This window comes from Xiphophorus couchianus, chromosome 2 (assembly GCF_001444195.1).
Source record: "Xiphophorus couchianus chromosome 2, X_couchianus-1.0, whole genome shotgun sequence".
NCBI classification, from domain to species: Eukaryota; Metazoa; Chordata; class Actinopteri; order Cyprinodontiformes; family Poeciliidae; genus Xiphophorus; species Xiphophorus couchianus.
Window position 1 is genome coordinate 3,698,423 of NC_040229.1, and position 27,245 is coordinate 3,725,667.

General features: G+C 46.9%; 3 protein-coding genes across 5 annotated transcripts; all 3 read right to left on the reverse strand.

Annotated features, from left to right (window-relative positions):
* Positions 1–116: 116 nt before the first annotated feature.
* arhgap17a (Rho GTPase activating protein 17a) lies at positions 117–19,388 on the reverse strand. 3 transcript variants are annotated; one of them, XM_028038299.1, is made up of 22 exons: positions 19,108–19,387; positions 18,782–18,927; positions 13,805–13,844; positions 10,884–10,988; positions 10,752–10,784; positions 10,430–10,506; positions 10,244–10,355; positions 10,046–10,122; positions 9,841–9,958; positions 8,932–9,000; positions 8,737–8,818; positions 7,536–7,663; positions 7,091–7,202; positions 5,844–5,925; positions 5,677–5,757; positions 5,494–5,607; positions 5,323–5,414; positions 5,038–5,182; positions 4,252–4,521; positions 3,386–3,510; positions 2,693–3,124; positions 117–1,263 (listed from the first exon to the last, which is right to left on the reverse strand). In XM_028038299.1, the coding sequence occupies exons 2-22, from the start codon at positions 18,832–18,834 to the stop codon at positions 1,127–1,129; spliced, it is 2,484 nt and encodes an 827-aa protein (XP_027894100.1). In that variant the 5' UTR covers positions 18,835–18,927; positions 19,108–19,387; the 3' UTR covers positions 117–1,126. The 3 variants fall into 3 exon arrangements, with proteins under 3 accessions (XP_027894100.1, XP_027894108.1, XP_027894114.1); XM_028038307.1 differs by lacking the exon at positions 10,752–10,784 and having other exon boundaries at positions 19,108–19,388; XM_028038313.1 differs by lacking the exon at positions 4,252–4,521 and having other exon boundaries at positions 19,108–19,386.
* Positions 19,389–20,272: 884 nt separating this feature from the next.
* LOC114134225 (methionine-R-sulfoxide reductase B1-A) lies at positions 20,273–23,219 on the reverse strand. The gene is made up of 4 exons (XM_075410479.1): positions 23,039–23,219; positions 22,199–22,341; positions 22,007–22,124; positions 20,273–20,643 (listed from the first exon to the last, which is right to left on the reverse strand). The coding sequence occupies exons 1-4, from the start codon at positions 23,091–23,093 to the stop codon at positions 20,627–20,629; spliced, it is 333 nt and encodes a 110-aa protein (XP_075266594.1). The 5' UTR covers positions 23,094–23,219; the 3' UTR covers positions 20,273–20,626.
* A 130-nt stretch (positions 23,220–23,349) lies between these two features.
* On the reverse strand, positions 23,350–25,750 carry neurl2 (neuralized E3 ubiquitin protein ligase 2). The gene is made up of 2 exons (XM_028000648.1): positions 24,835–25,750; positions 23,350–23,565 (listed from the first exon to the last, which is right to left on the reverse strand). The coding sequence occupies exons 1-2, from the start codon at positions 25,586–25,588 to the stop codon at positions 23,450–23,452; spliced, it is 870 nt and encodes a 289-aa protein (XP_027856449.1). The 5' UTR covers positions 25,589–25,750; the 3' UTR covers positions 23,350–23,449.
* Positions 25,751–27,245: the final 1,495 nt, after the last annotated feature.

A 27,245-nucleotide genomic window follows, 5' to 3' on the forward strand; every position in this document is an offset into this window, starting at 1 on the left:
TAGAACAGAATAAAGATATTATATTAAATGTTCATATTGAACAGTTTTGGTTCAATAATTCAACTAATCAATGATTAAGTTAGTTGATTATTTCAATGACTGATTTCAGATAACTCATGATTTAATAAGGGTTTTTATTTTTCCACATTTTTTATCATAATAAAACATTTCCTGATTATTCTGATCAGAAACATGCAGATGCCATCAAACATGTTTAATCTTCATATACTTTATTTTCTTTGGGAAGCTTCAATATTACAGGATTTTTCATATTTCAGCTCAGAAAACATGATAAACGTTACAATAAATGAGCCTGAAGGATTCTGGGAAATAAGGCAGCGAGGTTCAGGATGGAGAGCCGAGCGGCCAACGCCTTCATGTTCCGTCTGACCCAAACACACCGAGCGAGACCCGACCCGGCAGAACCTCCCCCGGCGTCATGGCTGAGGCTTCCTGTCAGCTCAGAGGGGGACGAAGGCATCGTCATCATCATCATCAGTTCATCTGTGCAAAACCGGCCGCTCGGAACCGGCCCACTCTACATTCACTCTGACCCAGACGGCGCTGAGGAAAGGCAGAAACTCTGACCAGAACCGGGTTCTAGTGAGGGATGGCAGCTCATGTCCCTGAAGGCAGAAACAGAACCGTAAGGCATGGCTGGCGATGAACTGCAGTGTGTGTGTGTGTGTGTGTGTGTGTGTGTGTGTTCTTAAACCACCTAATAAATACAAACATGGAGGAGAAACTGATGACTGAGAACCAGCAGTCACTTCTTCACCTGATCTGAATCAGATTCAACTAGAAAACAGGAAGAAAACTCGTCCCGCCATTTTCACCGACTCCGATTGTCTCCAGCTAATTCAGAACAAAGAGCCGTGTAGAAACACACCTGGCGGTGTGTGTGTGTGTGTGTGTGTGAGAGAGAACGATGTTACACAGAGAAGCTGCTATGTCGCTTCCAACAGGAACTTTGGCTTAAAGACACTTGTGTGTGTAGTACATAACAGCAGCCAGTAGGGGGCAGTGTGACGCGTCGCTCCGCGTGAATCAGTTCAGTTCATATGAGCAGGACGCGACGGTGTGGAGGGCTGGGCCGTGAGGTCATCGTGAGGTCATGCACTGGTCCTCATAGAGCGGTGCTCTCAGTGTCCAGGTCGCAGGAGGAAGAGGAGGAGGAGGAAGAGTTGGCGGCCGTTAGCTGCTGGTCCACAGTGAGCTCGGGTACGGAAGCCTGACCGGGTCTCTTCAAAGACATCAGCGGCTCTAAATGAGACAGAACAGGTGAGTGACTGACGATGATGATGATGATGAAGAGCTCTACTAAACACACATCAATGGAAGGAAAAAGAAAAAGTTGAACTAGAACTAGAACTAGGACTTTGGCGCTTTCATTTAGATTCATTACATAGATTTGAACTCGTTTAAATTTTTTAGCGATTATTATTATTATTAGCGATTATTATTATTTTTCACATATTAATATTATGTCTGAAACCGCGATTTCCGGACCACCCGACAGTCAGACAGTAAAGCTACATCCGCTAACATGAAGCTGCTCCAAACGATCTGATTGGACGCCCGAAGACACAGCTGTTGATTTCAAGTTGTGCTAACAAGCTGATAGGCTAACTGCCTAAAACAGCATCTGAATGCTAACATGTAGCAGCTAATGCTAATGTTAGCATCCACAGTCCAGATTTCTAAAGAAGCTCCATGAATCATAGAAACTGGACATTTGCATGTTGCTCCAATCTGATGAAAGATCTCAGATGTTCTGGACCGGATCCAAACATCAAACTACTGCAACGTTTTAAGGTGTAAAATTGGACCCTGCTTCACTTTTCTTCACATTTCTGACCTAGTTTGTCCCGAACCTCAGCGACAGCGTGAGGAAGCTGTGAGTCCCTGAGTGGACCGGACGGACGGACCGACGGACGAGGAGCTTCAGCTCTGGATGTTCCCAGGATGTGACGGAGCCGCTTCTTCCTGCTGCTCTGACCAGCAGGGGGCGGTGTTCGGCTCAGGGCAGGAAAGCGGCGACAGAGGAAGATGCGCAGGAATGGAGATACTTAAAGCTCCGAGTCCGTCTCATTAAAATGATTCTGATCCAAATGAAACCAGAATCGTCTGAACAGAACCGGGTTTAGATGATCCGGATGTTCAGGGATGGACAGACGGACAGACGTTGGTCTCCTCTGAAGGCTGAAATCGGGCGGTTTCCTGTCGGCTGAATCTGAATCAAACATCCGGTCGGATCAGAACCAGCTGTGGTTCTGGTCCATCTGGGTTTAGGTGAATTCTTGAGGGAGGAATGTATTCAGGTCATTTGGGTTTTGGCTCAAACGTGATTAAATTCAGAACCATTTTCTCCATGGCGAATAAATTCTGGAATACTCTCCGGGTCGGCCCGGCCCGAGGCTCGTTGGGTCGATACTGAACGATTCGCTGCCCTGAAATAAATCCCCTTCCGGATCTGGTTTCGTTATGATGGATGTTCAGGAACGGCCCGGCTGGAGGTCCGGTTTAAATCGACCCAGTTTACAGAACTCTGGTGGTTCTGGACATGTTGGACAGAACCAGAACCAGAATCTACCAACCTCACTACCGCCGCTCTACCCTGTGGAAGCAATAACAGCATTAGAACCTGGACCCGGCAGCCTTGGACCGGAACCGGGTCTCAGCTGGTACCCACCCGCCATCTTGCAGACGCCGTTGGTGTCGCCGCTCAGGGCTGGGGGCTGCGGCGGCGGCGGCATGCTGGGCCGGTTCCGAGGCTTTGGGACTGGACGCGGCCGGGGGAGCGACCCGAACCCGGACTGGGTCGGGGGCGGGACGGCGTCCTGGCAGGCGGGAGGGGTAGGGGGGGAGTCCGGGGGGCTCGGGGTTCCCGGAGGAGAGGGTTCTGGTTCTGGGCAGGGCGGGTCGGTCCAGGGCTGGGGGCCCGGAGCGGGCGGCGCCGGCGGAGGGTGGTTGGGGGCGTGGAGGGGGGGCTGGTTGTTGGAGTGGCGGCGGGGCGCGGCGCAGGGCGGGGGGGAGGCGGGGCCGCAGGAGGAGGGCGGGGCCACCGGCTGGCTGGGCGGGGGATTGGACGGCTTGGGAGGGGGCGGAGCCTGCTTCTTGGTACCTGGAGGACAGACGGACAGGTTCTGATGTCATCACCAGGTCACTGAAACTAAAAACCGTCACAGTTTGATCATATCATCCAAACTGACTGACGGGTTTAGAGACCCGGTTCTGATCCGGTTCCATGTTCATACCTGGTGGAGACGTTTCCTGTTTTACTCCACAAAGTGAAAAAACCTGAAGCTGCTGCTGCTCCAGCAGGTTGTTGCTAGGCAACCACAGATCAGATCAGACCGCAGTGAAGCGTCGGGCGCCGACTCACCTCGCCGCATCGTGTGAGGACTGGGCCCCATGGATCCGGTCCCAGACGACCCGCCGCCTCCAGAACCGTTCCTCTGAGGAACCGGCGTGGGCGCCGCCACAGCGCAGTCCCGCAGCTTCAGGCTGCTGCACAGAGAACAGAAACCAGAACCAGAGTCCATCAGCAGGAGGTTCTGGTCCAGAATCAGCAGCCATCGTGTTCTGGTTCTGGACACTGTGGGTCAGAACCCGGGCTGAGCATCAGCTGCTGCTGCTGTTCAACTCCATCGATCACATTTTATCTGATTAACAAAAAGAAACGATTCTCCCTGAACACAACGCGGCCACAGTGAAACACGGTGGCGGCAGTATCATGCTGTGGGAGGCAGGTCAGAGTTCAAGGACGGAACGAAACCCAGAAGAACCCTGGAGGAAAACCTGAGTCTGGGCTGGAGAGTCACCTTAAAGAATGGCCTAGTCAAAGTGCAGAGCTGCTCTCTGCTGGTGTGAAGCTGCGACTCATTATTATTATTTCACTTTGGAGTCGACACGAAAATATGAACATTAATTTTCCTGCTGTGCCTCCATCCTCCACCGGGGGGCGACGGCCTCCAGGGAGCAGGAGGTTTCCTGTTTCCTGTTCCAGCTCATCCATCATGTCTCCTTTAAACTCGACGCTCATCAAAATAGTAACTTATCCAGATTACAGTGACTGTAAGTTACTGTAATCTGATTACTGGACTGGATCCAGGAACACATTGATGACATCACTAAACATTTAACACCAGAATTCATGAAGATCTGCAGACGTTTGTTTAAACAGCAAAACATCTGGAGCTGCAGCAGCTGCTGCAGCAACAGCCGTGCTGCTGCAGCAGCAGCTCTTACCTGAGCTCCTCTGTGTTCTGGGTCAGCAGCTGCTGCGCTGCTGCCAGATCCTGGACCAGGCTGAGCTGGGGGCCGTCCAGCCCCGACCCCCCCACTGGAGGCGGGGGCTGAGAGTCAACCTGAGGGCCCTGGGGGCCGTGAGGGACCCCAGGGCCCAGGATGGGGGCCTCCACAGGGATCAGGGGAGGCTGGAAGGCAGGTGAGGTGTGCTGCTTTCTAGCTAAGGTGCTACTGCCTCTACGGAGGGCGGGGTCCGACTGCTTGTTAGAGCTGGGGGGGGGCAGGAGGACAAAACAGCACAGATTTACCCCAACGGCCCCTTCAGGTGGTAGAAAATGCTGTTTGTATAAAAAATGAAATTGGGCCTCCGTCTCTTTAAGAAGCTCCTGCCCTTCCTGAAGCTCCGCCTCCAGGAAGTCGTCCCAACATGGCTCCTCTATTAACCCTTTAACGTTTTTACTGCGTTGCTCTGAGCAGCAGCTATAATGAGCTCAGCTGGTTGCTAATTGCTGCTGGCTAGTCTGGAGGAGCTGAAGCTTGGAGGTGGGGCTAGGCCCACCCAGGTGTTCTATCAGCTGAATGGTTGCCATGGAGACTAAGGGATTCCTCTAACATGAAAGAATCAAAGCAACACTGCAGGGAAAACATGATGAAAGATCAAAACGTGATTTTATGATGCTGGCCCTTTAAGAGGAAGAACTGAAGTCAGAATAAACTCCTGACAGGCGGATTAGAGGAGGAGGAGGAGCTAAGGGCTTCCTGGGGGGCGGAGCTTAGGGTGATTACTTGTCTCTCCGCGTGGCGTCAGCGTCTGCTCCCAGCATGCTGCTCCTCTTCCTCTCCACGCTGCAGTCGGCGTCCGGCGGGCTGCTGTGATTGGACGCTGCCGGCGGCGGCATCACAAACATGCCGGAAACATTAAACTCCACATCTGGACAGGAAGCAGACCGTTACTATCATGTCCAGCTTTCAGCCAGGAACAGGAAGTTCTAAAGCTCCACTTCCTGTTCCAGAGTGATGAAGGGCCAGAACCACAGCCGGCCCAAAGGTCCCGACTCGGCCAGAACCTACCCTCAGGGAAGAACCAGTCGGCGTGCTGGATAATGGGCTCTATGATGGCCACCACATGCACCGAGGTCGCTGCCGCCATCTCCGCCAGACTCCTGCAGGCCAGCGAGACGAGAGCAGAGATGAGACCCAGACAAGACGAGCCGATGAGCGAGCGCCCGCTCCGCCTCCTACCCCTCAGTCTTGGCCCACAGCAGGTTGGGTCCCAGGACGATGGCCATGTTGCTCGGTGTCATTTTGTTCGTCTCGCTGTCCTGAGCCAGTCTGGCTAAAAACTTCACCAGGTACCTGCAGGGAGACGCGGGACGGACGCTGAAACCTGAAACGCAGCGCTAAAGGAAGGCTGAGCTGACTGACCTCAGGTTGTTCCTGTTGTTCTTTGGTAGTTTATCACAGACGAGCCAGAGCGCCTGCAGCCGTTTATCTGGGTCTGAAACACTGGAACCACAGGAACACAGAGGAGCCGTTAGCTTCAGGCTGGACAGAGATCCTCCGTGTCTGCTGCAGGGAGCTGGGCGCCTTGCCTGGAGGCCTGGATCCACTCGTCGTAAAGCTGGGAGGTCATCAGAGGGTCAGGGAGCTCCCGCAGGTACGACTTCAGAGCGCCTGATTAAAAACACAGAAACAATCCACTGCAAAACGGCTTCAGTTCAACCGGCTGGAAAAAAACTAACCAGAAAACAACTGGACATTTCTGCTACCTCACCAGGCCTGCTCTATGTGACCCTTCATCCCTCCAGCCACAGGGGGCGCCGTCTGCCTCGTTCGTCCTGAACTCCATGGAAACTTGGTATGAAGTTACTATTTCAGCGGCGAGTTGCTCGACTTTCAGGGTGTTTGGGTCGTTTTGTTGGGAGTTGCTAATTATTGTGCCGGGATTTGTTTTTAGGTCATTTTGTCTATTTGATCGTTTCTGGTTCTCGGATCAGAACTTCATAGAGAAGTTTGGTTATTTTTTTTTACCCCTCCAGGGTCTTTTGTGGCTCTAGTGTCCCTTATATAGCAGCAGGCTGACAGGAAACAGGGAAGGAGAGGGGGGAAGACATGCGGCAAATGTCGTCGGGTCCGGGAGTCGAACCCGCGACGGCCACGTCGAGGACTGAAGGCCTCCAAATGTGGGTCACGCTAACCGCTACGCCACCACGGCATGCCCGAAGTTTGGTTATTTTTGATAAGTTTGTGTATAAAACTATTTGAGATCCTGAAGCAGGACTACTGATTAGCACTGGTTGATGTTGGAAGGATCCGTAACGATTCGGCTGAACTGCCATGGACCCATTTATTCATTTTTATGAAGTTTTTGACATGTTTTGAAATGCTAATGCTTTTAGCATTCTTAATGCCTATGATTCCTGGGCTTGTCAAGTTTTGAATGTATTTTTCAGTGAATGGATTTTTGCATGATTGAACAAACTAATTTATAATTAATGTAAAACATGGGTGTTAATTCAACCCTTTGATGTTGGGGAGGAATGTTTGAACTGCTGGAAGATGAACCTCCAGCCTCAGCTCTTCTGCAGAAACTGACAGTTTTTCCAACAGGATATACCTGAAGTAGCTCCAGCCATCTTCCCACAGCATGATGCTGCCACCACCCTGCCTCACCGAGGGGATGGTGAGTCAGAGTTAGCTTTCCACCACTCAACATTTCAGGCTGGCCGACGCTGTTTTCTAACCTGAGTTTATGACTGAATGAAGGTGAAAAAGTTCTAGGGTGTGAATACTTTGGCCGGCCACTGCAGCGACCTGCTGTGAGCGGGTTGGACCGTACCGGCGACAGCGTGGGGGTCCGAGTAGAACTCCTCCAGCTGGGAGGTGGAGCAGTCCAGCGCCGCCTTCAGCTTCTTCAGCTTGGAGGCTCCAGCTGCGATCCTGAACAGACCCTGGAACATAGAAACAGGCAGAAATGTGAGTTAAAACACAGAGAAACTGCAGAAGCCAGCCCTGACTGTGAACAGCTTCCAGATCTGATGAGTAAAATGGATCTGCTGCTGCACAGCAGGAAGCCAAACACACGGCGGCGGAGCGGCCAGGACAGATGCAGCACTTCTTCTGTCTGAAAGCTGTGATTTACTGACAGCAGCTTAGAGATCAGACCATTGTTTTCTAAGACTGATGGAAGAAATGCTACATTTGTCTCCTGTTAACCAGTCAAAGCTGCTCTCTGCTGCTGCTAGCAGAGCGATGCTAGCCTGTCCTCCAGCTGAGCGGCTCACCTCCTCCTTCATGCCCGTCTCCAGCAGCATCATGACGCAGGCCTCCATCGGCACGGCGATCTGTCTGCCGCTCCTCTTCAGGTGATCGTCCAGAGCCGTTCCAAACGCCGGTTTCTCTATCCAGGAGTCTGAGCCGGAAAAGGAGACAGCAGAGGGAATGGAGATGATTTCTTTTCTTTCTCTAGTAGAATAGTTCATGTAAGAACCAGAAGAAATCCTGAATGAAAGAATAAACTTGTACCTGCTCCGTCTTCACAAAAAGAGAAAATCAGTTAGGAACCTATTTCAAATACACCAAACATCAGATTATTTAATGCTTCATCATAGTGGTTTCACACTATAGATACTGTATAAAGTGACACCGTTAACTAGAATGCATCTTTCCATCATCACTGTTCTGAATCTGTTTGTTTTAAGTTTCGTTTGTTTCTCTTCTTAATAATTTGTTTTTGTTTAAGTGCTTTGGATATAAATTTTAAAAAACGCGATCCTCCATCAGTGTCGTTTTTAGTGACTTCACTTTATTTACAGCTCTGAGCAAACGCTCCCGTTGGCATGGTAACTCCCCTGACATGAAGCTTTGTGAACATTAATCTCTTCCATGTCCTCTATAGCTGCCATATTATTTCTTTTTGCCGTTTACCACCGTCAGCCTTCACTTGGACAGCTAGCATTAGCATTAGCTGCTAAGCTCCTCCCCCTGCCGCGTCTTGTGGTCATTTAAATGTTTTTGAAATGTTTCTCTGTCTGCCTCTGTGGGACTAAGTTAGAAAGAAAATGTCTATCAGGAGTTTGAGCATCAGACTGAGGGTCAAAGGTTATTGTTGATGCATGTTTACCGTCCAAAACTCTCCTAAACACTTTGTCCAATCAGCAGTGAGATGTCAGAGTCAATACAGATCAGAGAGAGCGAGACGGGAGGGCGGCTAGAAAAACCAGGTGTGTGTGTGTGTGTGTGTGTGTGTGTGTGTGTGTGTGTGTGTGTGGAGGCTGTGAGTCAGGGCCTCATGCTGGGCTGATTAAGGCCACATGTTTGGTCAAACAGAAAGCAACCAGGCTGCAGAGCAAAGAAATAAAAACTAGATGAAATCTTCACAGCTCAGGATCTGAAGCAGAGGATGGACTCTGGTTCTGGTTTCGCTGAATGTGGTGAACAGGAAGTGGACAGCTGAGCCGTTTGGTGTGTCCTGCAGGTTTCTACCTTGCTGGGCCCGGATGGCCGGCAGAACGCTCTCCAGGACAGACAAAGACTTCCTGTGGTAATCAGCCTGAGCCTCCAGGAGCTGCGCACACCCCCACACACACACAGAGCGAGAGGAGGGAGGGATCAGCTGATGCACAATAACAAACATCATGGATGGATACGCTGCTGGCGGCTCTGCAGACGTGAACTCACGGTGATGAAGTAGTGGGCGTAGTCGCCTTCTTTAGAGAAGAAGGTGTACATGTCTGCAGCCAGCTGGTCCTGTTCCACAAACCGTTAATCACATTACAGCAACCATTCATCATTAACTGCAGAATAAAGACTAAAAAAGGACATTTACTGAAACACAGCAGGAATGAAGCCAAACTAAACAAAATCTAAAAACATTTAGCATATAAAATCAGAACATTATTAGTCTGTAAATCTCTTCTAACTCCTCTGGTTCAGTTTTAGCTTCACATCCTGGAAGATTTATCCCATTAATTAATCAGATAATCAATAATAATCCCCAGATCATCCATACTCTGCATTTCTGTTGGGCTTTTCATGTGTGAAGAGTTTTAAACTACAGATGATTAAACTTTCACTAAAGGAATGAAAAAAGTGACTTTTAGGCAATAAAATGTTTATTTTCATCTTTTAATGTATTTCTAATATTGCATGAATTAAGATGAAGCGGTTAAATGAAAAATCTGCAGAATGTGACTTTAATCTGAATGCCAGAATAATCAACAGAATAATATTTACTGAAATAATCATTTGCAGCCCTAAATGTGTTTATTATGATTTTTAAAACATCATAATAGAATAAAATAAATAAAAACAGCAAACTATGTTGCTGTAAACCAACTTCTGGAAACTGCAACCTGCCGCCCTGGTTTCCTCCCAGTTTGTTTTACTGGGACCTCAGCAGTGAAGCCATTGAGCAAGGCAGCATCATGAGGGAGTTATGAGTTAGTTATGAAGGAGTTATGTCTCTGATGTGTTTAGAAAACTTAATCAGCGAAGGGGCAGACCGTCACAGCAGCTCTGAAATCACATTTTCTTCTGTGGCGTGATGATAACACCGCACAGTGACTGCAGAGCGTTGCCGTGGGTTACCTTGCAGAGCTCCACCTTGTTCATGGCCTCGTCCACTTCCTCCTTCAGCAGGTCCGCCTTGGCCGTCAGCGCCTGAGTGTTTGTTCCTGAGATTATCGACTTGGTCGCCTGCAACCACCTGAGCCCAGAGCAGCAGCGCAAAGCAAACGTTAGAAACACGGAGGAAGGCCTGGAAACGATCAGAACCAAACCGAGGCAGACGGACCGGGCTCTGGCAGAATCGTAGTCCAGCACCAACTTGGCCAGCTGCTTCCTCTGCTTCAGGATGTTTGGGATTTCTACCTGAAATCACCAAGCAGGACAGAAACAGTCCAGTTCAACACGGAAGCACACATCCAGGAGGAAGTCGGCCCAGGTCCCTCCATCATAATGGACCAGAACCAGACCCGTCAGCGTGTCGGACCTCTGCCAGCTGGCTGAGCGGGTCCAGAACCTCCTTCTCCATCTGCAGCTCGTGCTGCATCAGCTCTGTGGCCAGACGGTTCTCCACCTCGCCGCACACCTCCATCATCTTCCTGTGGACCCAGACAGGATCAGGCCGGGTGACGGTTTCTCACCCGGAACCGACGGCAGCCGATACCGGACTCACCCCATCAACGAGTCTTCCCCCAGCTGGGTTCCTCCCTCCACCATGGCCTGGGACAGAGCGGTGAGAGGAAGCTTTTTCTGAAACAACACAGTAGCTCACATTACAGAGGAAACCAGCAAAGCTCTGGATCTACAGCTGCAGCAGTGGAAAAGCCTTCAGCAGCTTCCACTGAGCAGGACAAGAGGAGGAAGACTAGGGAGGAAGACGAAGTGATGAAGAGCTGGAGATGAAGATCCAGTTCTGCTTCCCAGAGTTTCATGCGTGGAAAACAGACACTGAGATGGAAAGGAGAGGAAGACGTGACAATTCAGGAGGTTTTTACCTGACCGTTTCCTGTATAGAGGCGCGGGACAGACTGGTCAGAAACAGAAACAGAACATCATGGAGCATTCTGCCGACCCCTGCGGTGCAGAAACAACTCGGACATTTAGGGATCAACAGGTGATGAACTTACATGTCTCTTCTCTGCTTCTGCTCCGATGTGACCCTGCAGACATGACACCATCTTCTTGTGCGTGTTGTGGGAAACAACGCGGACCAACTCCATGCGCCGCTCAATCTGTCAGCAACAGACTGAATGAACGCCTGAAATATTCACAACTTTTACACTGAGTCCCTTCAAAAACTCAAGCTTCAGAAGTTCGTCTTGTTTCAGATAGCAACTAAATGTAGAGAGTCATTCTAAAGCAGAATGGAAATTACACATGCTTTTCATTTTTATAGATATGAAATCTGATTCATTCACCAGGTCAGGAGAAGGAAAACCCTTAAACATGACCGGGACCACCTCCCCACCCAGAGCCACTCAGGGCGGCCCGGCTCTGGCCCGACTGCGGTCTCAGCCAATCAGGTTCAAAGACGGACGCCGCAGCAGCTCTGTGGGGGGTCGTGTCCCCGTCCTGCGAGGCGTCTCACAGTCAGCATTAGACTAACTGTCACCGTCTGATGAGTTTAAATCAGCTTAACTTCTGGCCAGCAGCTGAAGTTGGCAGCAGCATCTGGATGGAAACTGGAAGGAAATGGAGACGAACGGCGAGGAAACCCAAAAACTGGCCTGAATCAGGAATCCTCTGCTCCCCGTCCCACGTCATTCCTGACCCCCGCAGCGACCCGGCATTCCCAGAGCAGCTGGGCTCCATGCAGCGCCAACACACACACACATAGTGTGTGTTCTTCCTCCTGCTGTGTGAAGACGTCGCTCCCTGGTCGGTCTCATGATGTGTCACAGGTCAGCGAATCCCAAAGACACGACCCAGTTTATTTACCGACTAGAACACGAGTCCAGACGAGTCCTGGACAGGTAGATGTGGCTCAGTTCTCACTTCCAGTCATGACGAGTTTCTTTCTGGTACCATAACAAGTTATGATCGAGATCCATACGGCAACTATCAAGTTATTTAAGTTTGTTTTCTCGTCTTTTTCTTCAATTCATAGATTTTAGATGGATTTTAATGAGGAAGAAATATTTAAAAAGCAGCACCACAAAATCAGAGACTTTGACTCCAAAAAATCTGAAAAATAATCCTGAATCCTGGATTATTGTAGAAATGCAGGAAGTGAGTGGTTCTGGCTCCAGTACCAGGATGAGGGAACTCCGGCTCACTGTGTGGATTTAATGTCTTTATTCAATTAAACAGGGACTTGGGTTTCAAAAGTTGTTTTTATTAGGGAAGCTAAAGAACTAAAGAAGAGGCAGAAACGAACCATCGGCCCGATTTAAGAGGCATGAAGTTCTGATTCCCCGTTTCTTTAAAACTGCAACCAGAAATATGCAGGAATAATCTTAAGGACGATGATCCAGTTTTAGGAAACTTCAGGACAGAGTCGCTAAAAGCACCAACGTTAGAAAAACCTCCAGGTTTATGTCCGACTTCACCAAGTAGGCCCAAACAAACCGAAATGCTCACAGAACCGGGTCTAAGGCTCTGGGCTCCAGAGAACCTCAGCAGAACCATGATCCACACCTGGACAAGGGGAGAACCTCCAGCAGGCCAACCCACCAGAACCTCCAGAACCTGGTCATGCAGGGAGTTCTAGTCAGGACCGGTGCTGACCTGTTAGCTCAGGGGAGCCCAAACATCTAGAGACCAAGATCTACGTTTTCTCTCACCAGCGGCTGAGATCTCCTCACGACACGAAGACATAAAAATTGTAAATTAAACTCTATTGATTTATTTTATGTCCATCAGTTACAGCAGAAATATTAAAGTGATAGAAAACCTAATGCAGTTTCTTCCTCAGTGAGACTCTGTCACTGGGAGGAGGTTACTGGTTTCTCAGTCACAAGCTGGTTGCAAACCTGAAGCCAGCAGGAGTCAGTCAGTTATGGTAGATCTGAACTTTGACCTCAATATGAGAAGCTGACAGGAGGAACCAAAGAGCTCTGTAAAGGTAAAGGCAAATCTTCTGAAGTTGGGATGTAATTATGGCGGTAGAAGCCATTTGTTTGTTACTTACTGAAATATATTTGTCCTGTTTGATGTTTGTTGTTAATGACTTATACTGGAACGAGGTCATCAGTCCAAGTTTGTCGTTTATTGAACGTTCAGAAACTACGGCGGCTGTGATGAGCCACAGCGAAGGGAAACAAAGGTAAAATAACCTGAACAGGTGATCAACTCAGAACCACTCCAACCTTTTTACTCTCTCTCTCTCTTTTTGTCATTAAGCACACCTGTTACCGTGGCAACCGCCTGCGCCCCGCAAGCCGAGCAAAGATTACGTTAAAAACATGACATTCAGTTCGTTATGGTATCAATTTTCCAGGCTTGATATTTATTTCTCTGTTATTGATCAGCTGATTTAAACTCCTGCTCTGCTGCCAGTTGGTCTCTGAGTCGCTTTTTTGTTAATGAAACCAAAACGCACCGAATTGCGCAACACCTTGTTGAAACAGTAATTACTGAGATTATTAATTTTAACATGTTTTGTAAATTTTTATTCTTCTTCTTCTTTAATGAAGCTTTAGGATCTTAGTGAATATTTTAATAAGTGCGTCAGAAGAAGAAGTTCTGCTCTCAGCGTCCTGGCGCCGTTCAGTTTGTCACCTGCTGCCGAGATCCACTCAGAACCTTCTGCGATCGACCGGGACCCATTAGTTAGCTCAAAGTGAAAACAGCAACCCTGAACATGAGGAACCAAAACATTTAGATGTGACATCACTTCCTGTCTGTAGTAGAAAAACAAATCAGCTGAGCGGACAGATTTAATTCCCACATGAGAACCAGAGTGATGGTGGAGGAAACCAGACTCTTCTAGACTCTCAGGCTGGAGAAGAGCAGATGGAGTGGAGCTGCTTCCAGCCAATCAGATGGCTGCTTGGTGACTCCAGTGAGACGCTAACAGGTGTAGCCGTGTTGGGAGGTAATGATTTACCTGCAGGAGGTCATCGCTGAGGACTTCTGTCTTCTCTGCTCTGTGGGGAGAAAAGACAGCGAAGGAAAACAGGAACATCATCAATCCTCTGATCAGAAACATAATCCACTTCAACGCGTTTCCTAAATACCATCCAGCTTCATAATAGTTATATTGTGTGTTTATTGTGTGTTATCTATGAAAGCTTTAGTGATAAATACAGATTCTAAAACAAGAGAAGAAGAAGACAGATGTTGTGTTTCTGCTCTCAGTTTCTGGTCTTGCCTTCATGTCTGCAGAGACTGGAGGTAACAGCCATGCAGATCTGAGCCTATTAATAGCAAACTAAGAGCTGAGGTGGAAGAGGTCATGCAGATTAGATTCAGTTAAAGAAAGAGGAGGGAACCGGGCTGAGTGAGGAACGACTGCAGGTTCACCAGAACCACGTTTATTTAGACTAAACCTGATTTACTCTAGGAGAAAAGACACTGAAATGATCAGACTGCTGTATGAACCTGCTGACATGTATGAGTATTAATTAGCAGCGGGTCTAATTAACAGCACTCATTTTGATAATTACAAAGATTTTAACGCAGACAGAAGTACTGAGCCGAACCCTGTGGATTTTGTTTCTGGTAGCCATAAACCTGATCCACTAACGATTAATTAATTACATAGATTCTAACTCAATAAATCACAATTATTCTTTATTTTTTTGACATATGAAGGTTCTTCCTGAACCCATGCTTTCTTATCCGCCTGTAAATCTGATGCTAAAGCTACATTGCTAACAGCAGCGATGGAGGCCGATTCTCTCAGATAGTTTCTGTTTCTAAACGATCTGATTGGACGATGGAAGAGACTGTTGTTGTGTTCAAGTTGTGCTAACAGCAGTTAGCCTATCAGAAAAGCCATGCTAGCTTAAAATAGCACCTGAATGCTAACATGTAGCAGCTAATGCTAATGTTAGCGCCCACAGTGCAGATTTCTAAAGAAGCTCCATAAATGATGAGAAACTCTGAGATGAACTCATCTCTGATATTGACTTTATATTTATGATGTTGAGCTTATTTGTCTATTTAATTGAACATTTAAAATTTATTTATTTATTTTGTTGAGATATATAGTTTGAATAAAATGTGGTTATATAACAACAGACCCTGAAATTAACCATTAAACATTTTAATCTAATATTAATGCATGTTTAAGCTATAAAGTGAAGAAATTAGCATAAATGACCAGATTTCACTACTAAACTCTAAAGCGGCATGCAGCAGCTGCCAGCCTGAGTGCTGCAGCTCTAAATGCAGCCCACGCCTGGCTGCAGCAGCTTCACCATGAACTCCAGTTACCTCCAACAGCTGCTTCCACTTACAGCCGAGGCTGCGGCACCAAAACACAGACGCTGCGTTTTAGAGGCTGGAGATGAATGGAGAGCGTCTTTATTGGGCCGAGCCTGGGCTGGACTCGGAGGGAAACTGGTGGGGGTTTGGGGCAGCGCGGCTGGGCAGCCTGAGAGGTCAGGAAAAACCTCCCGACTCGGCACAATTCAGCCAGCAGCTTCAAAACTACGGCTTCCCTTTGGCCTCTACAGAAGGAGAGGAGCAAAACTATTCACACCTTTCAACTACTCATGTTGATAATGTGAAGTGACGTCACGTTTCTCTGGAGAAGCTGATTTGTCTTTCTGATGCACTTTGAGGCATTTATTAGCAGCAGGATGTAAATAAACTGAACCACAAACTTCAAAGTGTTTACTGGGATCTAACTGATTTATACACACACACACACACACACACACACCTCCCCAGTCTGGAGCCATTGTTCTGCCATAAGCTCGTTGCTAACGCTAAGCTTGTCTGCCCTCATGCTTTATATGCTGAGTTAGCTTCAGAGCTACTGGATAACGGCGCTAAATGGCTGCAGCTAACGATTATTTTAGGAATTATTCTGATTAAAGACACATTCTGCAGATTTAACCACCTAAGCCTTTTTTATATAATATCAGAAATACTTAATATGCAAATAATTCAATTCCTGTTTTAAAAATCAGAAAATGAATATGTTCTTGTTTCTCCTCTCCTTCCCTTACTGAAGGTTTCCATCTGCAGCTAAAAAGACTTTCTGCTTTGTTATTAACAGATTAATAACATGCAAAAGATGCTGAACACGATTATTTTCCAGAATGTGAACCAGGTGGAACAGAAAGTTTTAATGTTTCCCTTTATGGTCGGGTTCTGGTTTCATTTCTCTGAGCCCGGTCCAGTCGGTGTTCTCCAGACGTCTGCAACCTCCGAGGATCATCAGCCGTTTGCTTCCTGGGACGAACCAACAGGACAGCAACTGTTCTGCTGAGTCAGCTGATCAGAACCATCATGGCCGACCCAACGCGCCGCACCGCAGCAGCAAGGTCAACATCCTGCGCCCTCAGCTGAACGGTAACCATGGCGATTCAGGATGAAAGTAGACAGGAAGTGAAAGCTGAAGCCATGAGCAAACTGGACAGACTGTTGGCGTCGATCAGCAGGAAGAGACGGCTTCAGGGCGACGGCAGCGGACCCCGGTCCAGATGGACAGAGCCGCAGGATTAACGGAGTTCAGAGCGGCAGCCGCCACCTTGGACTGTGCAGGTGACCCCGCCTCTCGCCCGAAGTGTCTCGCTGGAGGTCGGTACCAGCGGCCCGCCCAACCCCACAGGGGTCAGAGGTCAGGGGGAACCTCAGGTCCACCACTGGACTATCAAATATAAGTGAGGTCATCAGAACCATCCGTTTCATTGTTCAGACTGTAAACATCGACCCGGTTCTGGTAACAGCTTCGCGTCAATGATGTCATAAAATCCAACAAATCAAGCGAGGAGATGAGCGGTTCCCTCTGGAACAAACATTCAACCAACACAAACATCGTTTCTTCGTTTTTCATCAACCGATGCACCAGTCTGTGCAGCGTCGCCCCCTGCTGGTCCAATCCATACCTCCGCTGAGCGCAGCCATGGCAACAAGGGACTGTTCATAATTCTAATTCTTCTGAATTCTTGCTTATTTTGGATATGCGTATGGCCTTAAACGTCCTGTGAAGGTTTTCACTCGGCTGATTTTAGGGTTATTATCCTCCAGGCTGCAGCGTCTGATCTTTTCCTCTGACCCGACTGCCTCACCAGGACGGGTTCAGAGGTCAAACGCAGTAAATCAGAGCAGCTTACATGAAGAAATTAAAGATGTTTGCTGACCTGGATCATGTGCTGCCTGCTCTGCTTGCGTCGGTCTCTCCAGAAAACGGAGTCAGCTTCCTGTTTGTAGAAGACAGAGGAGAGACTTCCTGCGCCGCCGCGCTCTGGACACGCTGTTCTGCCTTCGCACAATCACAGGAACCCCGGGCGGCGGGGAAGGCCGCCGAGCTGCAGAGACACGCAGCCCGATGGATGCTGCAGACGCCGCCTGAACCTGGCAGTTTAACCCCTCTGATGCCGACGCAGCAGCAGGAAAACAGGCGTCTGCTTCTGCATTTTCTCTGCTGCTGCTGTAAAAACAAACGGCGATGTCTCCAGATGTGCAGCTTGGTGCTGGAGCTGATTCTGTCTCACCTCAACGTTTCCACTGAGGGCCGATAAGGACATTTCTATTCTCTTAACGGGGCAGTGCTGTGTGTTTTCCAGGCACATGGTGCCTTTTAAAGCATAAGCCAGTGACTATGTTGAAATCAGCTGTTATAATGCTGCATATATCAAATATTACTTGAAATAAATGCAACTTTAATTTAATATCTTCAAATTGGGTCTCTGTCTCTCTAAGATCTCCTGCTCTTTCTGAAGCTCCGCCTCCAGGAAGTCGTCCCAACATGGCTCCTCTATTAACCCTTTAAAGTTTCTACCAGCGTTGCTCTGAGCAGCAGCTCCTATAATCAGCTGTTTGCTAATTGCTGCTGGCTAGTCTGGAGGAGCTGAGAGGGAGGAGCTGCACTTTGAAGGCGGGGCTAGGTTTATCTGTGTTAATAGCTGACAGATCAAAAAGTTGATTTTACACGACACCGGCCCTTTAAATAAAGTTTGAGTTGGAACATGGAGACGCCTGGTAACCTCAGACGACAAATTAGATCCTGTTTTCTCCTTCATCTGAAAATTCAGCAAATTTATGAACACAAAGTGGCTGAGCATCCATCAGCCTGTTTACCAGCACTGCTGCTGCTGCAGCACCGCCTGCTGCTGCTGCTGCAGCACCGCCTGCTGCTGCTGCATCACTACGGCTCAACTCAAACCTGGATCCTCAGTGAACGTTAGCGTTTGTTGAAGCTAGCGATCAATAATCAATAGGTTGCTGAACACGGTGACTGAGACTCTCCGAGCCTCCGGACGTGAGTGGCTGGATAAATATTCTACTGGACGGTTTTAAGCCAATCAAATCATTCAGTCCTTTCATTTGTGCAACTTCCTGTTTGATTATGAGATAAACATCCATCCAAACTGAAAACTTCTCAGCTCTTTTTAACTCAGTTGAAGCATAAACAATAAAGACTTTATTGCAGATTTATTACTGAGTTGGATAATTTAATAATTTGTGAATAAAAGCAGCAACAGATTATTCACAACTGCAAAAACTGAAGAACATTAGAAAGATGGTGGTTCTAGATATTTCCTCTTAAATGACAGATTTCCACATTTTTTGGTTTTATTGTGGATCTGTGGCTTTTAGGTCCCACGTTATAATGTGATACATTTATCTGATGTTTGATTTTTATTTCCCACACGTGAAAATGTTTTTTTCCGTACTTGTGGCCTTTAGAAAGTCTTCGCACCCTGCTGTGTTTCTGCTGCCATAATCAAAAACACAAGAAATGCTCGGATTGTACTTTATATTTAGACTCATGTGACTTCTGTTCTCCCTGAATTCAAACTGAAAGTAACTGACTGAGAGCCAGCCGGGCCTGTGTGTGCAGCTCTTGCAATAAAGAAGCCCAGTGAGCAGCGGTTCTGGTTCTGTCCAGTTAAACTTCCCCACTAACCTGCCAACAGTCTGGTTAGCGAGCTGCTTCATCCGATTGAACTGCTTCTTCATCTTCGCTCCTCCGCCAGCCGAGTCTCTTCAGGTCGGGCTTCTCCAGCGGGTTCTGGCCCAGTTACCCGAACTTCCCGAACCGCGCAGCCGTCGCTATGACAGGGAAAAACAAGCCAGAACCATTGGAGCCCGAACCCAGTTAGAAAGCGGCTGCTAGCACCACCAGCTAGGCCCTCTTCCCTCTCGGAGGAGAAAATTTAGGGAAAAGTTTCCGCTGAGGTCCGACATCCCACCAGAACATCCCAGAACCTCCTTCTGGGCACATTTACGTACATTAGAGTCCAGAAGTGAGAGGCGGCGAACTTTCACTGGCTCCAGCGGCTCTTCATGGCTGCTGTCCGGACCGTTAGCCGACGAGCTAGCGACGCTGAGCGCAATAATCCTGGAGGGGGGCTTCTTCCTCCGGCTCTCCTCTTCCTCGGCCTCTTCCTCTTCCCCGGACCGGCGCAGGAAGTAGCGCCGCAGCCCGAGGCCGCAGCTCCTCCCCGGACCAAACAGCGCAGCTCATGCCCCTAAATATGACCCTAAATATGACCCTCTGCGCTGCCCATAGGGAAACTCTGTAAAAACACCAACACCATGATCTATGGAACACCAATATTGCCACACACAAAAACAACTACTGAACTCACAACGTTACTTTTTGATTAAAATTAGAATTCTGAGGGGGGATCATTGAAATTAAATTCACTAAAAAAAAAGTTTTTACATTTTTTCTAAGAAAAAAAACTGAACAAAACTATAAAACAATTTTATCAGAATTCTGAAGAATACATTTGACCTGCCTTCAGGCCACACTTAATCTGTAGAGAGATTCCTCTTTAGTTATCAGTTATGAAATGTTATCAGTTCTTATTCACAGAAGATATTAATTATTGTGTCACGTTAACATTTTTCATATTTGAATAAATGTAGAAAAAAAAGTCTGGATTTAAAATGTTCTGTGTGACCTGGTGTTGCTGCAGGAACAGATTCCTTTATTAAATATTAATATAAAAACAACAAAAACACAGAAAGTGGGGGTTTTTTTGGGTTTGTCCCGCCGGCGGCGCCTTGCTCTGCTGAAGCCAACATGGAGAACAACGGCTGCAGACGGAGGATCAGCAACCTGGGCACCAAAACGTTTTATCACAAATCACCAAGTCAAAATGACTCAGGCCCAAAAAAAACAGGGGAAAAGGACACAGTTTATTACTGAGAAACTAAAACTTTTCACCTTCTCAATAATAAACTGGGTAGCGATACTTTAATTAAATAAATAAATGTGTTGTTTTTTGCTGGAAAAGGTTGTGTAGACTTTTGGAAATTAAAAATGTTAAAAGGAGGTTTGTCTCTTAAAAGAAAGGAATCCAATTTGACATTTTTAAAAGTCTAGACAGAAAATAAAAAAAACAAACTTTTTTATCTGTTCTGAGCAATAAAAACAATATTTAGGTCATTTTTATTAAATTTCCAAGTTTAATAAATTGATTAGAGCTGATCTGGAGCTGCTGGATAGATGTGATCCTGGGGGTTTAATACTTTCTGCTCCAGCCAACATTTTCTATTGTAAGATTTTAATTGGGCTGTAATGATTTTACTCTGATTGAAAACAAAAATAAAAAGTTCTTCTTCCACAGCAGAGTAAAGCTTCATGTTGCTTTTAAGTGTTTCTGACCAACAGGAACAGAATAAGTTCAGTTTTTACAGGTTGAGCTGGTCATGATTCTTCAGCAGGCAGGGCGTCCTTCTCAGGCTTTTCCTCATCCACGTCGCCCTCTGACCCGACCCGGTCTGAGCAGAACCAGCGTCTCTAAAGCTCCTCCTCACCTGCAACAGGTCAGACATAAAACAGCAACAAAACCCCATCATCAAACATCTTAATAAAGCTTGGCTTCTGTTTGGAACTAACACTGAAACTTTTAAAGTGATTTCTTTGACCAAAACCCGATCTGACACGGGAACTAAACCCCTAACAGGAAGTTGGCTAGTTTTATAACAGGGTGGTGGCAGCATCATGCTCTGGGGCCAGTCTGCTGCCAGAGGAAGAACTCATTGACGTTTCTCAAACATTCGATCAGAAAACAAAGATTCAGTTTGATTCTCAAACAAGATGACGACCCAAACACCAGAGGAGCAACCTTAGAGGTCCTACAGGATTCAAGAAGCTGACCCACAGAGCGCCTGAACAGAAATGCCCCAAACCAAGAAATGCAAATTCTGCCAGAAGGGGCGCCAGTGAGGTAACTCAGCAGAGGTCCAAACTTCTCTACACTGAGAGCAAAATAGCAAAATATAAAATCATCTAAAATTGTCTTGTAAATCTTATTTTATCCGTACAACAATAAACTCACCTATCTAGATTTTAATTTTAAAAATAAAGAATTTATGCTTTTGTAGGGAGGGATGGAAAATACTGTAGATCCAAAACATAAAAAGTGTTTTTTCATGCTATTAGAAGGAAATGAATCCTCTCTGCTGATAGTTTTAGAAACTATCTAAGTGTCTATTTTCATCAGAAAGATCAGGACTAAGGTCATGACCTTTTTAAAGGTCATGTCCCTTTAAAAACATTTGCTGTAGTTAAGTTTAAAGGGCCGGTGTCGTGTAAAATCATGTTTTGATTTTTCATCTTGTTTTTATGTTTTCCCCTCATAACATCAAACCTGCAGTGTTGCTTTAACTCTTTCATGTTTGAGAAATCCTTTGATCTCCATGGCAACCATTCAGCTGTTAAAATGCCCAGTTGGACCTAGCCCCGCCTCCGAGGTGCAGCTCCTCCCCCTCTCAGCTCCTCCAGACTAGCCAGCAGCAATTAGCAAACAGCTCATTATAGGAGCTGCTGCTCAGAGCAGCGCTGGTAAAAACATTAAAGGGTTAATAGAGGAGCCATGTTGGGACGACTTCCTGGAGGCGGAGCTTCAGGAAGAGCAGGAGTTCTTAAAGAAACAGTGGCCCAATTTCAAGGAGTTAAATTTGATATATATAGCATTATAACAGCTGAAGGTGACATAGTTACTGGCTTATGCTGTAAAATAAAACTCTGTGCCACAGAATACTGTCTCTTTAATAATTTCATTACAGTATTTCATTTGTTTCCCCCGAATTGATTCTGGACTCTCCTGACCCGGCAGATCCTAAACACAGAGTTCTGAAATAAACCGGGCCGCAGAGAGGACCGGGTCGCCGGCACCTTTGTTTGGGATGAAGTGGATAGAATGGCTGAAGATTCAGAACCGGGACGTCCCGTTTTCTGGACCGTCGTTCAGCAACTGGTGGCCCAGTCCGGAGCCATACTTCCCACACAGAACCTGTGAAGGAGAAACAGAAGGGGGTTAGTCCTCCATGGTACTGGTCCTGGTTCTGGTCCTGGATCTGATCGGACCTTGAAGGCGGTGAGGATCTCCATCATCTTGGTGACGCTGTCTTCCCTCAGCGTGTCTCTGAACGCCGGCCATGGAGACGAGTGGGGGAACTTGGAGCGGCTGGAGAACAGGGGGTGGAGACAGCGGGAGCAGACGTACAGCCCTGCATGGAGGAGGTCAGAGGTCACTGCATGGAGGAGGTCAGAGGTTATTCTGGAAGGTAGCATCACTGCTACAACATCCAGATCAGATTCAACAGAATCATTTCTCATCCAAATTCTCTTCCTTCCTGCAGAGCGACTTAAAAGGTGCTGATACACAACATGAATTATTATCATTATTATTAAAACAAAATAATAAGCGGGCAAATTGGACACACAAACATTTTTGTTCTTTAAAGAACTTAAATAGTTTGGTGTCTGTTACTCTCCACATCGATCACGGACAATAACAGGTCATAGGTCAGGCTGAGGCAGCGCAGTAAGAAATACTGCCACCTGCAGGTGGGAGGTAGCATCACTTGAGCTAAATGTTTTTGACCATTTTTTTGTTGAAAATTTGCAACAAAAAATATAACTCACAATTATCCATCAGTGCAAAAAAAATGCAGTGAACTGTTGATGTTGTATTTCTATGATAAAAATCGAAGCGCTGCCTAAAGCATGATGCTGCCACTACCATGCTTCACTGTGGGCATGGTGTTCTGGAGGTCCAGTCGTTGGTACCGCTGCAGCTGATCCGGGCCGACTTCACTGAGTTTCTGTTAGTTCTGATGGAAACGTCTCCTGACTGATCCAGAATCTAGCAGAACCTTCTCTAAAATCCGTTCTGGGATGTAACGTCACTTCCGGTTGACTCACCTGGTTTAAAGTGATCCTGGTAGATTTCCTCTCCACCGAACCGACAGAAGGACATGTTCGGTTGCTCGACCAGAACCACAAAGATAATCCTAATCTGGATTCTGTTCCTCCTCACTGACGGCACCGCTTAGATTCTGGTTGCTACGTGTGACGTAATCACGGCTAATGGCACTATAAAGGTGGAGCTCCTCCCCTCCATCATGGCTGCCGCTAGATGGCAGTGTCGGACAACAGCAGGATATTATTTGTTTCATGGCAGCTGGACTCAGTCCGATCATTTTCTGCTTTATTTAAAAAACAAGAACAGTTTATCTGGGAGAAATTAAATTAATGGAAGTTTTTATTTCATTTCTTCACAGACATTTGAAAAGATCTCCGCTGGTTCTTCTTTTTTCTGCACATCCAGACGCTTCATTCATACTTGCAGTAGTGCTTCAGCGCGGCAGGCAGCTGCAGCCAGTCGATGGCCGTCCTGTGGACAATGTGCTTCTGAATGGCCTGCCTGCACAGCGTCTGCAGAGAGGAGACTGAGAGAGACAACAGATCACTTATCAGGAGAAATCTACAGGACACCACTTAGAAACCTGTCAAAAACACAAAGCTACCATAAAAGGCTCCTAAAAGAGATGCTGATGAATGCAGAAGCAGAAAATCTCAAATAAGAGCAAATAATTTCCAGAAACTAAGAAGTTAACATGACAGAGATCTATCTGAGGAACAATTGAAAAATAAATTCTAACCATGTCAGCCCAACAACACCATGACATCCCACAGTCGTGTTTCCATCAACAGGAAAATACTGTTTTCCATTCCATTAACCGCTCCTGGTTGTCTGCATAGTCTCATCATGACACTGGTCAAGCTGCTCTCACATTGACCTCTGCAGTGTCATATAACAGCAGGAGCTCCTCGATCCTGGAGACCATCGAAATGTTTCTTCCCAACCCAGAACTTATCTGCCCCTTTAGCACCAAAGAACAACCCCCTGTCCTTAACGACAGACGAATGGCCAGACCATCTGTGTTGGGCTACAGAATCCCTGGTTCATCTCAATCAGGGATTCACACCTCTAGTCCAATCAAGTCTCTCTTCTCTGACCAGAACCTATAAAAGGAACCGGATCCACTGTTGGTCAGAGCAGACAGACGGACTCCTTTCATTCTGTGAATCTGTTCTCACCTTGCAACGGTTTAATACATTTCTTATTTCTTCTCATCCAGACTCTTGTTAAAGTCATTTCCGCATTAGAAAAAGTTCATGGAAACAGAAAAACTAATAACTTCCTCAATTTTGCAAAAAAAAGGTTTTACATTTGCTGGAGGTTTTTGGCTTTTCCAAAGAAGACTTGTCCACACATAGCAGAGTGTTCATAAAAATAAATATCTCTTTCACATTTTTAAAAATGTAGAATCGATCTCCTGGGCATTGTTAAACATGCCAACCCATAGGGGGCAGTGTAGCGCTATGCTAACACCCGTCAGCCAATCAGATTGCTTCAAAATAACCAGCACTTCCTGTTAGGAATTAAATATGGCGTCAGGAAGTTCATCTGTGATGACAGACAGAGAGGTTGAATTACTTTTAAATTATTAGAACATAAAGTTAATAAGAACATCCATCAGAACCAGATGGATTATGCGTAGCGCCAACAATCGACACCATTACGCTCTGCTTGTGGATTCGAGCCAAACCAGTAGCTGGAAGTATGACTCACTCACATTTTCATTTGCAACATTTTAAAAGTCCACTCAAAATTCACATAAAGATTGGATGTGAAGATGGCTCCTGACACTCACATCCGTACTCCACCTGGACGATGCGAACCGTCTTGGTGGCAGCGAAGACGTCCACCACGGCGTACAGCGGCCTGCTGGACGGGAGTCCTTTGGCGGAGGCCCCCATGTCCTCTCCGTTGATCACAATGTGCATGTCGGCCGTGTCTCTGCTCTGCGGTACGTACAGAACTCCGATCCTGCTGCGTCTAGCCGTGGGCGGAAGCGCGTTGCTCTTATACAGGTCGTCCAGGATGTGGCTGAAACGCCCCGGACGGCTCCGGCCGGCCAGTTTGTCTCTGGGGATTCGGATCGAGTCAATGTACAGGTGAGAGTCCGTGAAGAAAGTCTCTGGTTTGGTGTTGCCTCCACCTTCTTCTCCCTGAACTCCGTCCTCTTCCTCTCCTCGTCCAAGTCTCCGCCCGGCGTGTCGGACCTCAGGCTCCTCCAGGACCTTGTTGTGGTTCCGAGTGATGGCGAACACCCAGCTGTCTCCCAGCTCCATCAGGTCTGGGATGGAGTATTCGGGGACCACGGCCAGGCTGTCTGGGTCCCAGGCGGTCAGGCCGACCCGCAGGTGGCCGCACCAGCCCAGCTCCTTCTCCTCGATCTCTATCAGGAAGATCTGTCCAGGTTTCAGCGGTCGTTTGCTGAAGCAAACCCCATTAGCAAAGCTTTCCACTCGGGTGGCCTGCGTTCCTGACTGGTCCAGGATTATGTTGGTACCGTGGTTGGGGTGAAACTCCAGGAACTGGTCAGAAAGAGCCTGCAGGTCCATTTCGTTTTCTGTCAATCAGAACCAACGGAACCAGAACCAAAAGCTAATAAAAACAATAAGGATCAAAGTTTCCAGTCAAACTGGCTGATCGTCTGACCTCAGTCCAACACATAAAGACCGGAGGCACCATGGACACTTCAGCAGGCCTCTGCTCTGCTGGGGCTATTTTTAAATGGCTGCCTGTGTCAACAGGGGAGAGGTGTGTGTGTGTGTGTGTGTGTGTGTGTGTGTATGTGTGTGTGTGTATATGTATGTGTGTGTGTGTGTGTGTGTGTGAGCATTGAATGAATGGGAATAACAGGAACAACTAAATCCAACATCATTTTAAATCATTACATCAGATTCAATCAGAATGAATTCCTACACATCATGTTCAGGGGAAACTTGCAGAAACATCCGGGATACAAACATTCATAAAGCACGCTAATTAAAGATGGCCGCCCACTGTGTTACCAGAGGAAACCTCAGTAGAGGAAAGTTTAGCTCCTCCAGAGTCGACAGAAACCTGCAGGTTCGTTTCATCTGCTGTTAATCACATCAGAGGATTCACTGCAGCAGGAAATTAATTCCTTCACAATAAACTTTCCTGTTATTATAAATCTGATATGAAGGAAAACACGAAGGTTAGTTTCTGTGTAGCTGAGTCACGCTGAGTCTCCACTCAGTGACGGATAATGCAGACGTCTCCACTCAACTCTCTTCTCTCTCCCTCTCTTTCTGGTGTTTGTAGGTCAGCGATGAGGAAGAGATTTATTCTCATTTCATCTCCTCTGCTTCATTTCTTGACCCATTTCTGCACAAGAGATAATGAAGAACCAAAACTTTTTCACATTTTTAAAACCACAAGAAGTGATCAACAGGCCTGAGTAACTCCAGAGGAGCTGCAGGGAACCATGGTTCAGGTGGAAAGTCTGCTGAAAGGAAAAACACTTCACAAGTCTGAGCCTTAAGGAACAACAACATCGCTGGAGAAAATTCTCAACAGGTTTGGTTTCAAGTTTGGAGCAAACCACGAAATGTGTGGAAGAGAGAAATGTTTGGGAGAAGCAGCTTCACCACAAGCTGAGAGTCTTTTTTTCCAGCAGGAACAGGAAGCAGAAACAGGAGCAACTTCCTGCTTCCTGTGGGAACAGGAAGCCGGCCGGAGCTGAAGACGAGAAATGACCAAGAGTTCAACTCTGGAGAAGAGTTGAAGGTTCAGCAGGACGACGAGCCTGAACATCCAGACAGAGATATTATGGGATGGTTTGGATCCGTTAATAGAGGAGCCATGTTGGGACGACTTCCTGGAGGCGGAGCTTCAGAAACAGCAGGAACTTTTAAAGAGACAGAGGCCCAATGTCAACGCCTTAAATTACAAAGTAGATTATATTTAATATTTATAGCATTTTATAACAACTGAAGGTAATATAGTTACTGGTTGTGATATAAAATGGAACTATGAACTTGGAAAACACGAAATGCTGCCCCTTTAAATGACTGCAGCTGGTTCACAAAGTATTCACTCCTTAATAAAAGCAACATTTTATTTGTAAAAACAGAAACATGCAGAATTTCAATACTTTATATCACATAAAATGTCAATGAAACATGAGAAAATATTCATCATTTTAGAATTAATCTCGGCACACTGCTGCTTGAATTAGGCCTTTTAGCT

What these genes read in the sequence shown, in the direction of transcription:
- arhgap17a (XM_028038299.1), bottom strand. Translation starts at nt 18,834, where the DNA reads ATGAAGAAGCAGTTCAATCGGATGAAGCAGCTCGCTAACCAGACTGTT. An exon ending in GGGGAAGACTCGTTGATGGG is followed by an intron (nt 10,356 to 10,429) that starts GTGAGTCCGGTA and finishes CTGGGTCCACAG; the next exon opens with GAAGATGATGGAGGTGTGCG. An exon ending in GGACCCCCACGCTGTCGCCG is followed by an intron (nt 5,926 to 7,090) that starts GTACGGTCCAAC and finishes GTTTTTAATCAG; the next exon opens with GCGCTCTGAAGTCGTACCTG.
- neurl2 (XM_028000648.1), bottom strand. Translation starts at nt 25,588, where the DNA reads ATGGACCTGCAGGCTCTTTCTGACCAGTTCCTGGAGTTTCACCCCAAC. An exon ending in CGTCCAGGTGGAGTACGGAT is followed by an intron (nt 23,566 to 24,834) that starts GTGAGTGTCAGG and finishes TGTCTCTCTCAG; the next exon opens with TCTCCTCTCTGCAGACGCTG.